The following is a 16,684-nucleotide window of genomic DNA, read 5'->3' on the forward strand; positions in this document are numbered from 1 at the left end:
ATGTATTATGTATGCTTTTATAATTGTAAGTTGCTTTGAAACATTTTTATAGTAATCGACAATAAATGTAATAAATACTAATACTATTACTAACGTTCTTGTGGACTAGCAGAAGATATTACCTTTTGCTTTCCAGCTGTCGGCTAAATTTGAACTGTGAAATAAGAGATGAAAGCCTCTTATATTTTGCTGTAAATTCTCCCTAAAATAAAATCCCCAAACCTTCTCTATTACCAATAATATAAAGGATGCAAAGTTGACAATATTTTTTTAAGTCAACTGTAAGTAAATAAACTCAGCTGGTATCAATGTTGTGTCACGAGGATTGGATTTCTTACATCTTTGTATAATGTGAATATAAAAAATTGACTAATTCTCTACAGAAACATAATTTCTCAGGGCTTGAAAATTCTGAATGGATCCCTACATGGTCGAAAGATTCTTAGAAAAAAGAGGAACAATAATATGGAGGAAGGAATGGGATATTTTGTGAGTACATGTTGCCAATTCAAAAGGAAAACCTACTTACCGTTAAATATTTTACATGAGGTTTCTAGATTGTATAAAATAACTGGAAAGAAAGCTATTTACAGTTCAGAATACAAATGTGACAAATTGGATGGAAAGTAACAGAACCGATTCAAATTTTGGATCCAGACTTAGAGCACAATCCAACTCGTATTTACAATGGGCTGAGCAGAGTTGGATATGGTGGACTCCAGGCTGCCCTGGCAGGGTCCTGGCTCAGCTGGGCTCTGACAGGCTCTGCCAGCAGAAGCCCCTCACCCTGGCTCAGGCACAGTGGAGCTAGGACCCTGCCAGCTCAGCTGGGGGTCCACTGGGGAAGCCCAGCCCAGCGGAAGGGGTGCCAGTGGAAGCTGGCATAAGACCTGAAAAAGGGATATTCCGGGATGGGGGTCAGAGGAGAGGCCGAGGGGGGAAGTTAGGTGACATCCAACCAGTGTTCAGAGCGCTCCTACAGGTTCCAATCCAGGCCAAAGTTACACTGAGAAAAAGGTCAGTGTAAGAAAATAATTACAATGGAAGTCTACAGAGAGTGCTTACTCCACAGTAGGGGTATGCGTGACAGCTAGTTTTTACTTTCCAGTCCCTGCATGCAGCTTCTGGCTGAGCCCTCATTCAGCTGGCCCAGTGGCTCCCAAATGAGAAATAGATGTTGCAGACTTTCCCACTGGTCCTCCTCCGGCAGCCCCCCTTCCACCAGTTTCCCCAAAACTGGATAGCTCTGTTAGTCATACTTAAAGTAGATCCATTGAAATAAATGGAATTTCAATTAGTTATTGCTCATTAAGTTTCATTAATTTCAAAGTACAGGGGGAGTGCAACACTGTTACTCCTACTTGGTCTCTTGGTGGCTTTTGATACCATTGACCATGGTATCCTTCTGGGACGACTTGGTGAGATGTTTGGAGGGGCTGTTTTACAGTGGTTCTGACCCTATCTCCAAGTTCTTTTTCAGCATTCGACGACTGTATTTCGGCCCCCTGGCAGTTGTGCTGTCACACAATGTGCCGCAAGGGTACCTTCTTTTCCCCCATGCTGTTTAACATCTATATGGTGCCGAGGGTACTATCTTGTCCCTCATGCTGTTTAACATCTATATGAAGCCCTTGGAAGTGGTCATCAGGAGATTTGGGGCAAGGTGTCAGCAGTACACTGATGATACTCAGCTCTATTTTTCTGTAACATCTAAATCAGGAGAAGCTGTGCAAGCTCTGGACCAGTGCCTAGACTCTGTGGTGGGCTGGTTGAGGGCCAATAAACTGACTCTCCTAGCAAGACAGAGAAGCTGTGGGTTTATTTATTTATTTATTGCATTTGTATACTGCCCCTTAGCCAAAGCTCTCTGGGCAGTTTACAACAATTAAAAACATTAAAAACAAATATACAAATTTAAAAACACATTTTTAAAAAGCAATTTAAAAACACATGTTAAAATGCCTGGGAGAAGAGGGAAATCTTGACTTGGCACCGAAAAGATAACAGTGCTGGCACCAGGCGCACCTCGTCAAAAAAGTCATTCCATAATTTGGGGGCCACCACTGAGAAGGCCCTCTCCCTTGTTGCCATCCTCCAAGTGGGTTGGTGGTTCCCTAGTTTGGATAGTTGGTCAGTTGCCTGCTTTGGATGGGGTCATACACCCTCTGAAAGAGCAGGTCCATAGTCTGAGGGTGCTCCTGAAACCATCTTTGTTGTTAGAGGCCCAGGTGGCCCCCGTGGCTATGAGTGCCTTTAACCAGCTTTGGATGGTAAGACAGCTGCGGCTGTTCTGGACAGGGATAGCCTGACCACTGTTGTCCATGCACTGGTAACCTCCAGATTGGATTACTGTAATGCACTCTATGTGGGGCTACCCTTAAAGTTGGTCTGGAAGCTGCAGCTGATGCAAAATGCAGCAGCGAGACTACTCATTGGAGCAGGCTATCACCAACATGTCACTCTGCTACTGAAAGAATTGCACTGGCTACCTATTAGCTACCGGGCTAAGTTCAAGGTTAGTTTTGGTGTATAAAGCCCTATACAGCTTGGGACCAGAATACCTGAAAGACTGTCTTATCCCTTATATACCCAGTCAATCATGGCACTCTTCAAGTGAGCGCCTCCTGCAGATACCATCTTATCAGAAGGTCCGTTCCGTACAACATAGGAAATGGATCTTTAGTGTAGTGGTGCCTACCCTTTTGGTTTCCCTCCCCTTAAATATTAGACAGGCACCATCTCTGTTATCTTTTCGGCGCCTACTGAAGACCTTCCTCTTTCAACAAGCCTTTTAAGTAGAGACCTTATCCCAGTCTGTATCTGTGTTGGAATTGCTTTTTAATATATTTTTAAACCTTTTTTTAATGCTTTTAAAGCTTTTTTAAATATGTTTTTAAATATGTTTTGTTTTAATATGTTTTCAATTGTTGTTGTGTTTTAATATATTTTAAAGTCTGTTTCCATGATGTTTTAAAGTGTTTTTAGTGCTTTTGTTTGCTGCCCTGGGCTCCTACTGAGAAAAAGGAGAGGATATAAATCTAATAAATAAATAATAATAAATAGATCTAATCCCAAATTAGTAGTAATTATATTACAGCAATATGTGCCTCAGTTATCAATTTTTGCTTGACAGGGATAGTTCACATTCTGATTTGTCATTATTCCTTTCAAATATTTTATTACACTAACTTTGCTGCATTCCTGTTCCTACACAGGTTATGCATAAAAGCTTGGCCTCCAGAGACAGTATAAGTCCTATTGTGCAAAAGTTGCTGTATGACTGGCAACCTAGAAATATCCCTACAACTGGGCTGGCCACCTGGAGATCAAATGCTAGTTGTTGGGACTCCTGGATATAAACTATATCGTTAGAGTTAGCCCTGAGTCCTGTCATCAGCAGGCCAATACCTTTTCCGTGCCTATTTTGCTGCACTTTCTGCTCTAACTTACTACCCTTCCATTTTGGATGACTTATTTAGTTCCTGATTAGTGGTGGAGCCAGAACTGGACTTTGGGGCTGCAATCCAGGGTGCTGCAAGCTAGCCACCTCCCCCATGACCACCCAGAGAGCAGCAGCTATTGCAAATAGGCCCTGCATAAGCACCTGGGTGGGTCCCAAGGCCAAACCAGAGCTGACACTGGTCATCATCACCGTGACCACATCCTTTCTTCTTCTTAAAGATATTATATAGCCAGGGTGGCCAGGTAGGCATGCACGTTGTTACAGAGGCTCATTTGATTACTTTTATTTTTTAAAATACATATTATCCTTTTATACAAAAAATGGTGCTTATTTCCAAGTAAATGTGTTAAGCATCAGGACAGCAGAAGCAAACTCCAATTTTGTACCCATAATAATGATGGTGCTAAGATTTAACTGAGTTTACAATGTGAAACTGCACATGCTCAGAGTATTTATTTTGTTTAAAATTGGGTTTTGCAAACTTTTTTAAACCTTCTCCCCATGTTTCAGGAATGTAGAAACAGTTGTAAAGCTTGGAGTAGCGGTTGTGAGTGTGTAGGGGGGAGGAATGTTACTTATGTAATATTCATGGCTGTCTTAAGGTGGACCCTCGTAAGACTTTTAATTCTAGTATCCAAAATTGCCCAGCTGCACCACTGTCCTGATCACTAAGAATTTCTGCTCCACTAAAAGATTGCAAGCAGTTTGTACCTTTTAGATATTTAATGTTTCCTATCTCTTCCATCTGGATGTAAAAAGTGGTATACAGCTCATGTTTGACCTTCATTCCCTTAATGTATTGTTTCATTGATCAGTAAATCCAGCAGGAGTAGATTAGATCTAATAAAGAAAATGTGTTCCGTTAGCATTTATTACCAGTGACAAAACATCACCAGTCGATTTGATGCTTTTCTTAGTGGTGCCAATTCTCTTGATATTATCACTAGCTTTGTAACATTTGGTACATTTCTTTTGGTCAGGGCCTCGGCACAGAAAATATACTAATCTCAGATTTCATTGCCTATAAAAGGAAATGTCTTGGTCTCATGGTTAGTGAAAAAAGCTTGAAAATATGACTTGTACTTTAAAGACACAAAACTTTTAAAAGATTGCATTTTGTCAACATATTCTATTACAGGATATAGTATTACAGAAAAACCATAAATTAGAAAATACTGTAATATTGGGGATTAGATAGAGGTGGGTTAATGGGTCACAAGGAGTGCTTAAATTTATTCGAACACACTGGCCAAGTCTGGCCAGGGGCATATCTTTTTGGTGGGTAAATTACAGGTGATATGTAGCCATGGGAACTAAATAGTTACACAATTACTTCTAGATACAAGACCATTTGGGAAATGTTCTGAATAGAAAAAACTGATGAGAGAAGGGGACAGACCTCCCTCTCTTCTAGCTAAGGATTAACTAATCCAAATGTTTGTGTGTAAAGGGCAGGCTGCAATTTTAAGTCAGAGACATACAGAGAGAGAAAGATAGAGAGACCTGGATTTGGAATCTGTATGCATCTTGGGGTTCTGGCTATCTCACTGGAGATCTAAAATGGGAACAGTGGGCTTTGATAATCTGTTTAAGTGCTTAAATTGTGTCTCCGCCTATGTTCAAGTCTGTATGTATATTTTTTAAAACCAGGTTTTTTTACAAAAAGTCAATAAGCCTCCAGTGACCTACTTCAACGGGAGCCAAAGCCAAGTAAGCGCTGTGCCCATGAATTTCTCATTGCTCAGAGGACTGGAAAGAGCGTAACCTTGTGTATGTGTTATAACATGAACCATGTGCCAGATTATTCAGTGATAGCATCTCTTCAGTAGTCAGTGGCAGACAGGCACATTGCTAGGTACTGAAAGGACTCAGGGCACAGACCCATGGCAAATTTGCATAAAATTTGCATATACTAATTTCTATATATAAATGCCTCAGGCAAATTAAAATGATGGGTGGCTGGGACCTCACCAGTACTGCATTTTGCAGTTTGCCCAGCCACCCTATATAATCATAGCAAAATAAATAAATATAAGTTTGACAAAAGGGGGAAAGGCATTTTCCAGGGCATTTAAAATTTAAGAAAGGGCTTGGTTTACCTAGGTCATCTCATAACAATGCCCCTGATGCCAGACAATGTATATCATGCTAATTTCATAGAATTCTCTTTCTCCTGCCTTCCAGACAAACCAACAACCTAAACATCTTGTGGGAGTTATATACATCAAATCCAGTTTTGCTAGTTTATCTTGTAGTGTATATGGAGCCAATTATAAATTGGAATTCTTATTTTTCATTAGCTAATAATTCGTATTAGTTCATTTTCATTTTCATGTAAAGCATTCCTTTTTCTTTTCTTTTAAAAAAGTGTATCAGAGTTCCATTTTGAGCAGGAAAGGGTAGTGACAGCTTTCTTTGTTGATAGGGAAAGGGTTATGAGCACAACAAATTCCTATTGAGACAGGGAAGTACTTTAAGCATTATCAATGTGAACTGAAAATCCATACAGAAGCTCCATTAACTATGAACCCCCAAATCTGGTTCCTCCCCCCAAACCTGGTACCAACATTTTGTGCTAGTGTGCTATTTTGTGCAACAAACCCAGATTTTGTGCCACCACCCACAAGCATGTATTGGCACATCAAATCAGGGTTTGCAGTTAATGCCCAAAAGATCAACATAGTCAGATCACGTCCAAACCTGTGTTTCTGTCCAAAATATTGTTGTATCTCCTCTCTACTTGTACCAAGGTTTTGTGCTACAAAGACTGGGCTTGTGGTGGTGTTACAGCAAGTTAAATAAACACTAATAGCAGCAGATAGTTAGTGCTTACTTTATTTATTTATTTATTTAGTTAGTTAGTTAGTTAGTTATTTCATTGCCAGGGAAGAGAAGGGATTTTCTTCAAGTGCCAAAATGAACTATGCACGTTGATTGTGTGTGTGTGTGGGGGGGTGATGCTCCACGTACAGTGGGGAAGGGGAACCTCCAGCTCACAGGCCAAATAGGCCCAGCAGGAGTCCTAATTTGGTCCACAGCCTATTTTCTCCAAGCCATGCCCACCTGTCCCACATATGATGTCAGGTGTGGGGCAGGTAAATATGTGGCTGCAAAGGAACAATTGGAAACCTTATAATCTATTCCTGATTGTCCCTTGGCAAGTGAGGGTTGGATTTCTCACCTTTTAAGTTTGCTGCCAAATGTAAGCCTCACTGGGTTTGGTTCTATTTAGGCTACCCAGTCAAAAGTGTTGCCTGGCTTCCCACCAATGCACAAAACAGCACAAAACTTTGGCACGAGTTTGGAGAAGATCTGACAATGTTGATTTTTTGAGCATCAGCTATGAACCCCAGTCTGACGTGTCAATATACAGTTATGGGTTGTGTCACGAAACCCAGACTTTTTGGCACAAAACTAGTATAAAACTTTAGCTGGGGGAGCAGATTTGGGGGTTCACAGTTAATGGAGCTCAATGCAGACACGAGGGAGTAAAAGGTGTTTGAAGAGGTTTTTCAAATAAAGTGTAATGATAAAGAGAGCTTCCTCGGGGATAATGAGTGGAGAAAAAGAGTGGCAAGGAAGAAAATGAGGGAGAGGGAGTATTATAAAGCAAGTGGGAGACACGCAAGGGAAAATAATGTTTTATCAGCCTCCATGTGCAAGATAATACTTTTCATGTATTAGCACTGATCTCTAACACATACTTGGCTGTAATATAATAAAGTAGAACCAAATATATACGTTTGGCACTTGTGTAATTAATGTTTGATCGTTTGCAGATAACCTATAGCAAAGCATTTAAATGTCAAAAAAGATATAAAAATGGTTACCACATGTATGATACCCATCTAATAGCCACGAGAACATGGAAATATAGAGGAAAATTGGATATATAATGAAAAATGGAAATGGACTGCCTTCAAGTTGATTCCAAGTTATGGCGACCCTATGAATAGGGTTTTCGTGGTAAACAGTATTCAGAGATGGTTTACCATTGCCTTCCTCTGAGGCTGAGAGGCAGTGACTGGCCCAAGGTCACCCAGTGAGCTTCATGGCTGTGTGGGGATTCAAACCCTGGTCTCCCAGGTCGTAGTCCAACACCTTAACTACTACACCACTCATTTTAAATGCCTAGGTAGATGGTAGATGTTTCAGGCCACAGTTATTTAAGGCTTGGCCGTAGCTGGAATTCATGAAGAAGGAGAAGGAGCTGGGTAGCAAGAAGAAATCCCAAGTTATCATTTTTCATAGCCTTCAGAGTTACCACGTTTTGTTTTAAATGAAGGTGGGCTGACAATTCTGAAGAAACACTAGACTGTACTAATTTTTAGTTTGCTTGATACTTAGGATACAGCCCAACATCACTATATAAGTGAGAATTTGAAGTCAAATGCCATCAGTTTAGAAAACAACTGATCCCTAACATACAAGTTCGTTTTAGTCATTATAAGCCATTATGGTTCTTATCTATATTAAGCCTATATACTTTAATGTTTTTTGTTTTGTTTTGTTTCTTTCTGACTTCATGTTTATATTCTTGGTTTTGTGAGCATTGTTTAAAAAAGAAAAAAACAGCCGGTCCAGACGTTGATTATGAAATATCCATAAGCATTATTTAGGAACCAGTGATGACTGCCAAGAAAATCTGTCATCATCTATTATCTGCTACAAAGCAAGTACGAGAGAAACACAGGTGCCTCATAGCGTTCACAGTCATTCAAAAAGCAGATGAAACCCTTATGGGATGAAATGATGAAAAGGGAAATCTGTCAACATGGTTCACAGAACGAAAGCTGGGAAAGTCTGCACCTAGTAGAACACATGTAGTGAAAAAGAAAAGAGCAGCTATTACTAGACACTATGTCCACTAAGGTACTTAAAGTGAAATTATATGAGTATAGTAACATTTTTCTCAGAGGGTTTGTGCTGGCATGAAACCATTAAATATATGAAAGACAGGACTATGGTTCACTATTAAAAAAAAAGACTTGACTGTACAATGACATGACTGTTCTTTCAGTTCTGGGGATGTGAGGCTTTCCAGTGAGATTAATAATCATTGACACCTCAGTACAGCAGTCCTCTATGTGTGGTAAAGACATGGCACCCCACCCCAAAGATTCTCACGATGAACCAGATTCCTGCTTTGCAGGGGAGAAAAAATACCCAGTGCTCTGCTTTCTACATGCAGAAGAATTAATTACAAAATTCAGCTACGAATTAATTACAAAAGAAGGAATCCAGTGCAGATTGGAACAGAGGATTTGCAGAATCTCTTCCGCATGCATAAAGTTTTGCGTATGCCAAAGGAGTTACAGTGGCAGTGCTGTGTTGATAGCTAGTCTTTCTTACTGACTCTGTATCTTATTGATGCTGATGGCTATATACATCTGAGTAGACTTTCCACAACTCTCTCTCTCTCTTTTGCATTCCCCATTCCTCCAAGGAGCTCAAGGTGGTGTACATGATTCTCCCCCTCCCCAATTTATCATGAGGTTGAGACTGTGATGCAATTATTTTAGACCAGGCAATTTTAGACCAGGGCCAGGTGACCTGTGGCCCTCCAGATGTTGTTGGTCTCCAACTCTCATCAGTCCCAGCCAGCATGGCCAATGGTCAACCATATGAGTTATAGGCCAACAACATCTGAAGAATTACCGGTTCCCTGCCCTTGTTTTAGACTCTGGACTTAATGGTCTTATGGGGGGGCCCCTTTAGATGGTAAGAATATTACTTCACTTATTTCAAATGAGGTAATCCAGCTCTGCTGTGTTTGGGGCCCTTCCTGTTCATTCTGCTGAGTAGGACCCTGGACTTCTGCCCTAAATACTGCCCAGATGGAACCACTGGGTTGTGGTTAACTGTTGTCGTGCCCATGAGGTTTTTAAAAACCTTTCCTTGAAAGAATACCTCTACATTAGTTCCAGAACATTAAGAATTCTATGTCAATTGCTTTTTTAAATGAATTCTAATATCTACATTCACAGAACCACAATCTTGTATAAAATTATCTAAATTAAATGAATTTTAATTAGTGTTCATTTTGTTACTTTCCTACCACAAACATACACTTTCCTGCCCGTGTTTTAAGTAAGTCAAGAATTCTCTTTTCTTCTCAGTTTATTTTTAATTGGAAAATATAGCTCAAACCTAAAGGTAACTAAGTAACTCGATTAACAAGCCTGAGCCTAATGTCTTGTGTAGTTGTTATGGTGCTAAACTGCTGCAGCAAAGTCCTATGTAAATTAAGGACGAAAAAGCAGGCTTACAGCCTCTCATCTTCTCCCCCCCCTGCCCCCCCATCCCATCAATGTTCCTTGTTCGTTCTAAAATCCAGTGTTTTCCTATGGCCAGCATCTGTTTCAGGAAGTCCCTTCGGTATCCATATATTGCGTTTCCCATTGCCACTGGGGGCTGTTGCACTGGCAGAGGTGGGGTGAAGCAGCTCTGGTGCACACTTGTGCCAATGCTGGGGCGGAGGAGTGCTCAATGTTACATGTAGCTGCCTCTAAATGCCACTCATCTAAAAAGTGTTTTATATACCATGTGTATGTCCTTGTATCCTGTGAGGACTCTTCTGTCTTTAACAGGCAGAGGTTCAGCAGGTAATGTGTTTCCTTTTTACCAAAGGGATGCAATAACAGGCAATTACATAGTGAGTTTTTGTCTGTCAAAAGAGCAGGAGCCCTGCTGTCGCATAGGGAGGGGACGTGGGGAGGCAACCTTACTTATGAAGTCATCCCACATATCCACAATTCCCTGTTATTAAGTCAGAGAATAATTTAACTGAAGACTAAATTACTGGAAGTGTATGCATGTGTCTCTGGTTTGGATGCAAGTGCTGTATAGGCAGAGAGACAATCAGCACAGCCACTGACTGATCTAGTCAAGCAATGGCTTATTTTTTAACAAGCATATGTATCTCTCTTGTACCATGTGTTAGAAATTAGTGGCCATTTCAGATTCCTAAGGCAAAGTTTCCTGCATGTTATTTTTCCATAACACTGCTACAAAGGTCTGAATGGCAAGGGATTCTTTTCTGCTTTTGATGTTTCTCCCCTTTTTGGCAAAAGTGATGAGCAGACTACGCTCCAGTAGTTAGCAACTGCCAATTCCCCCTCTGGCTATCCCCTGGCTCCATGATCTTAGCACACAGTTCCCAATATGTTTTCATAATAACTTTTTCTACCTCTTCACCGTCACTTGAGCCCTCTTTCTGTTAATAGCATCCTGTGTAAATCCCAAAACTTCCAAAAAGTCCCTTAACCCACAACATGCCCTTTGCTAAATGTATATTGGTTAACAGCATTTATTAAATTCTATGGAGAGAAAAATGCAGTTTTTGTGCAATTTATTGGTAGGTGCACTGTTACCAATCAACAGCGAGGAAAAAGTACCCTGCAGATGCTCAGATGCCCCAAAAGCTATTTCACCATACAATTCTACTCAATATTTTCACATACAATGGCAGTTGTTGTGTGATACAATTCTTCTTACCAAGCAGGATGATACAATCCATGCAGACAATCATTTCACCACACATTTTATCATCTGTGCCTCATATATTATAAAATCCTCATTAGCACCTGGCAGGATGATAAGATGATCAAGCTTCACCAGGGTAAGAGAGGGTTCATTCCAGGTAGCTCAAATGATTAGATTACCTTTCAGTGGAGGCTGGTGGCTCCAATGTCAGTGGGGCAGTGAATCCACTCTTGGTTTTAGTCTGAACTTTCAAGGAGCTGTCCAAGGTGCTTTCAACTTGAACAACTCCTTGATATTTCAGATTAAACCTCAAGTGGATTCACTGCCCCACTGACATCAGAGTAACCAGCCTCCTCTGCTTGAGATGAGACAGCTCATCCCAGACTAGTTTGGTTGTTCTGTGTAGGCTCAAATAATCAACTACCATCACAAATAAGCCAGAATTTTACCCTGGGGTAATTATTTATTTAAAAAATTTCTATCCCATTCTTCTGGTGCAAAAGCACCACTCAGGGTGGCTTACAACATTTAAAATGACAATTTCATAAAAACAATATATATATAAAAAAGCAAGGCACAACGAGCAAGTCAAACCAAGCATGAAACAATAATCTGCCATATGCAACAAAAAGCTGTATGAATAAAATTGTATTTAATAACCAACAAAAAACAGAGAAGGAAGGGGGGCAACAATTCTTAATGGGGCAAAGTGTTCCACAGATTAGGTATGGCCATTGAGAATGCTCCCTCTTGTTCCACTCAAACATGCTTCCACCCTAGGTGAGACATAGAGAAGGGTTCTCCTTTTGATCTTAGGGAGATGCCAGGATGATACAGGTTGATGTGTTCCCTAAAGCAGGCCTGCCATATATGACATCAAGTGTGGAGTACATAAAGACAATTCTCTGCTGAAAGTGAGGTTTGCAGGCGGTGCCGATCAGCTGATTATCTGTGCTTGCCTTTCCCTGCAGTTTGATTTCAAAGGCAAAGGAAAACAGGTCACCTGACATCATTATGTCATTGGGTGATTGATAGGTGGGCAGCACCATCCACCTGTCAAAGATAGGGCGAGTGAGGTAAGGATCTGTCCTGCCAACCAAATCAAGTTCTGCCCCTCTGCCCCAAAGTATCCTGGGCCTAAGATATTGAGGGCTTTAAGGATAGTTATCTACACTGACTTGTGCCAGGAGGCAGTTTGTTAAAAAGACTGTAATGTGATCCCATGGGTCTGCACCCACCAACATTTTTGCAGCTGCATTCTTGACCATGGAGAGTGCCTTGCAATAATCCAATCTGGCTGTAAGGAAGGCTATATGAGTTTTTATCCCATGCTTAACCTACCGTGAGATACACCACTTTACTCTGGGGTAGTTTGGTTGTCTGTTTGAGCTGAGACGATACAGCTAACACGGACGAAATCAGCGTTTACCCTTGGGGTAATTTCTATGGGCTCAGATGATTAAACTCCTACGGGATGCAAGAGCTTATTAGTGCTTTTCAGTCGCCTATATATGGGTTCCGATGATTAATCTACCACGGTGTAAGGGAGAGAGTTGCTTTGGTCGCTTGAATACGAGCTCAGATGACAAACTCCCCTGCCGGGTAAGAGTGAGAGATCATCCCCTGAGATAAGTTTCGTCGTCTCTGAGGGCTCACAGAGGCCGTGAAGGGAATGGATGTTTTGGCTCAGACCACTCTTTAGGCCAAGGGAGGGACTAGAACTTTCTGCAGCCGGCAGCTCCGCGGCGGGCTCCCGTCAGCCAGCCTGGCCCACGTCCCTCCCTCTCTCCCCCTCGGAGTCCGGCCCACCCTCCCTCGCTCGCTCCCCTCTGGCAGGACCGAGCAACCAGTCGAGCGCAAGCAGGCGACACCAGCCGGCGTTACCACCTCTGGCACACAGGCGTAAAACACACGCGCACACACATACACAACGGGCACGGACACCGACCCGGCGCCATGACCCACTTCAACAAGGGCCCCTCTTACGGGCTCTCCGCCGAGGTCAAGAACAAGGTAGGGCTCAGCCGGGAAAAGCTGCTTTTGGTTATGGAGCCCGCCCGCTCCGTTGCTGCCTTGCCTCCTTGGCGGTCCATCCGCTTTGTTTGCGCTATGGACAAGGGGTGGTGGGTGTGTGGGGCACAATGGTTGTCCCTTTCTGAGGGAGGGAGAGGGCGGTGGGGTCGCAGGGAGGAATGGCGTCGCTGTCTTCTTTGCCCCACTCCTCAGGTTTCGGGGAGCAGAGTGCCTTCAGTCCATCCCATCTCCTTTCCAACATACAACTTTCAGGTTATACAAAAACTCCCAGGATATCCCAACGTTTTTTTTTTATTCCCCCGCCTCCTCCATCACCCTCTCCCCTTGACTGGATTAAAGGGCGGGTGTGTGTGCGTGAAATAAAAAAATGAAAGGCGAAGGTATTCCCTTGTATTCCCAGTTTTGTGTGGCTTTTCTTTTAACTAATTTCGTGAGAGACTTGAACGAAATGAACATCTTCCCCACCTCCCGCTCTAGTTATTGGAGCGTAAATGAGTTCTGTCTCCTTCGCTTTCTTGGTAATAGGGATTGAGGGGGCACTCCTTCCCCTTCAAAGTCCTTCTCTTCTCCGTGTGTGTGTGTGTAATGGGGAGTTGTGACTGAGACCACCATTCTTTCCTCATAAGACAAGACGTGTGACCCCTTGTCCTCCTTCCCTCGATGTACGTGAGGTAAATCACACGCAGGCACTCCCAATCTTCCTCCCGCTCCCTTTTTTAAAAATCATTCTTCTCTGAATGGAAACCCCCTTCCATTAAACCATCAACTGCCCAGATAGACAATTCTCATAAAAGGCAACAGGAAAATGAAAGTGCAAAGGAGACAAAAGCACAAAAAAACAAGTCTCTTGGATCCTGCGATGCGGATGCGGCTCGCATCATGTGGCCTGAGGTCGGAAACGAGGGATACCGCGCAATGAGCACGAGTGGCCCGGTGGACACCGACCCACCTCCGTCCTTCTCCCCCCTCCTCTCCTGGTTTTTCAGGAGGGACAGAGAGGGAGGACTGGCACTACCCGCCTCTCTTTTGCCCCGGGGTGGCACACTGACTATCGCAGCTTCCTTCTCTAGTCCCTGCTCTTGGGTTTCCTGGAGCGGATGAGGCATTCTCCCGCCCTTTAACTATGTGTGCGTGTATTTCCCTGCTTCTTGTGTGGGGAAGTCTTTCCCCCCCCCTCCCTCCAAGAAAAAGGGAATGCGAGGCGAGAGTGCGAGACACTTTCTCTCTTGTTTCTCTTCCCTTCCCTCCTTTCTTCCCAACTGCAGAGGCTGAGGCGAATCCCAGCCAGCCAGCCCCTCCCTCTTGGCAAATCACTGCGGGACAAACGGGGTCTAATGAAGGGAAAGGGGAGGGGGGAGCGGATGGCAAACAAACAAAGAAAATGCTGGCCGGTGCCTTCCGGACGCGAGGGTGCCTTCTCAAGTGCGCTGGGAGACCAGGCAGGAATGAGTGCGGGCTTTAGGTCTCCATCTCCTCCCTGGCCTCGTTTCCTGAGCCTGCTATTGCCTGTGGGACCCACCCAAGCTCGGGAGATGGCGGCGGCAGCAGCAGGGGGAGTGCGAGGTGCTCCTAGCCTACGTGGCTCCAGTCTAGAGCTAGCGAGCGCCAGGCAGGAGAGTGTGCTGAGGAACTGACTGAAGCACATTCTCTCTCTGTCTCCCTTTCTCCCCGGGTTATTTTTCTGATTGCCTGCAGCCTGTGAAGGCAAAAATGTCCTCTCAAAGTAGTACTTGATGGTTAGGAAGAGGAAGTTTAAAAAAAAGTGGCAAAAATTCTCCCAATAACAATATTTTTAAAAGAACCAGTACCAAAGTCTGTATTCTTGACGGCAGAACTGTTTCTGAAATAGAGGTCACTTTTAAACCACTGTGGCTAAGGATTGTCACATTAAAATACCAAGAAGTATAAAGTTCCCATGGAGGTATTAACTTGTTCTTGTGAGGAAAGGATCATTAAAATAAAATGGGAGTGGGATATATTGCAATTTTCGCTGCATCGGGTCTCTCTTTTTCCCAACATCCTTGTGACCCATAAAGCCCTCCCATCCTCACCTCTGTTAGTCTAGTCTTTTGCCACCACCCCCAGTACCTATATATGATACAATCTCCTCACCTACACATTTCCTGCCCACTCTTGCATGTAATCATATTTTTGCCAAACAGTGATGTACATAGATGGGAATGGAGCCAGCTCTGAGCCTTTTTAAAAAAGATCTTCCATCTTAGACAGAAGTATGAAAAAGGTAGTGAAACTTTGCAAATACAACAGGTCCAGCATGTTAATTTACTGAACCTACTTGGTCTGGGAAACATATGAGAAATGCCACCTCTCTCTCCTCTCCCCCCCCTTCCAGCTCAAAGCCCCAGCACATTCCAACCACATTACATCATGGGGTACTGGGGGGGAGACCAGCCAATCCATGTGGGCGTTGTGCACAAAATGCTTATTGTCTGCACACTGCTGCTCTCAAGTCCAAAGTGGTGGGGAGGAATGGGGGAAGATACACACAAAGGAAGCTACTGCGGCTTGGGCTTTAGTTTCCATTAACTCCCCTGGGAAATAAAATATTCCAAGCCTCTCCTACTCTTTATCTAGAAAGCGTGTTACAATGGCACCTCATCCCTATACTAAAACATAGTAATGTAATAAGGTAACATTTCATACATAGAAAAAAATGAATTTAGCAGTCGCTGAATATTTAAGCTTACAAAAATGCAAGCTGTTTAGGACAGAACAAATAACTTGTGCTCCAAGACAGTTTTGCTTAGTTTTTAGCTGAATGTCTGCATCAGTCGGTTTTAAACCTCATGTGTCCTCATTCTATGCATGTTTATTTATAGGCAACAGCCCAATCCTATACATTTATTCTCAGAATTAAATTCCATGGAGTTAACTGGGGCTTGCTCCTAGCTAAGTGGATATAGGATATTGGTAGACATGAGCAGGTATATTTGAGCAATCATTTTTGCACACTACACTCTTAACAGTACAAGTGTAGTTCATTTTATATAGCCATTCATATGCCTGAACTATGCAGACTTTCTAACCAGTTGTTGTTGTTACATGCCTTCAAGTCGATTACGACTTATGGTGACCTATGAATCAGTGACCTCCAAGAGCATCTGTCATGAACCACCCTGTTCATCTTGTAAGTTCAGGTCTGTGGCTTCCTTTAAGGAATCAATCCATCTCTTGTTTGGCCTTCCTCTTTTTCTACTCCCTTCTGTTTTTCCCAGCACTATCGTCTTTTCTAGTGAATCATGTCTTCTCATGATGTGTCCAAGGGATGATAACCACAGTTTCATCATTTTAGCTGCTAGTGACAGTTCTAACCAATTAGTGAAACTATTTCAGATTTTATTACAATCTGCTGATTTACTGTTGTGAAAATTTTGTTCCATGTTACTCATTTTTTATTTGCACCTGTTGCAAAAGAAAAACAGAAGTGTCCTAAGGCATTTGTTACAGACATCTGATACTTATATTTCTGGATATCAATGAAGAATAGTGAAAGACATGCTATTTTAGGTTTTAATTAAACAGTTTTAAAGGTGCTGGACTACAGAAATATAGCAAGCACTAGTCTGTTATAAATAAACATATATGAACATTTTCCACAGAGACACAGTATTGATTCTTTTTCAACAGAAAAACTCTGGGCAACTAACAAGGTAAATATAAAATGCATATGGGCCAAAACAG

At 42.5% G+C, this 16,684-nt stretch overlaps 1 protein-coding gene across 1 annotated transcript in view; it reads left to right on the top strand.

The window, feature by feature from the left end:
• Positions 1-12,556: 12,556 nt before the first annotated feature.
• Positions 12,557-16,684, top strand: part of CNN3 (calponin 3) — a 37,627-nt gene continuing 33,499 nt past the window's right edge. Inside the window, exon 1 of the mRNA XM_061633736.1 lies at positions 12,557-12,961. Within this exon, the coding sequence (XP_061489720.1) occupies positions 12,905-12,961 (57 nt within the window). The 5' untranslated portion in view covers positions 12,557-12,904. The remainder of the gene's footprint in view (positions 12,962-16,684) is intronic.

This window comes from Rhineura floridana, chromosome 6, assembly GCF_030035675.1.
Source record: "Rhineura floridana isolate rRhiFlo1 chromosome 6, rRhiFlo1.hap2, whole genome shotgun sequence".
NCBI lineage: Eukaryota > Metazoa > Chordata > Lepidosauria > Squamata > Rhineuridae > Rhineura > Rhineura floridana.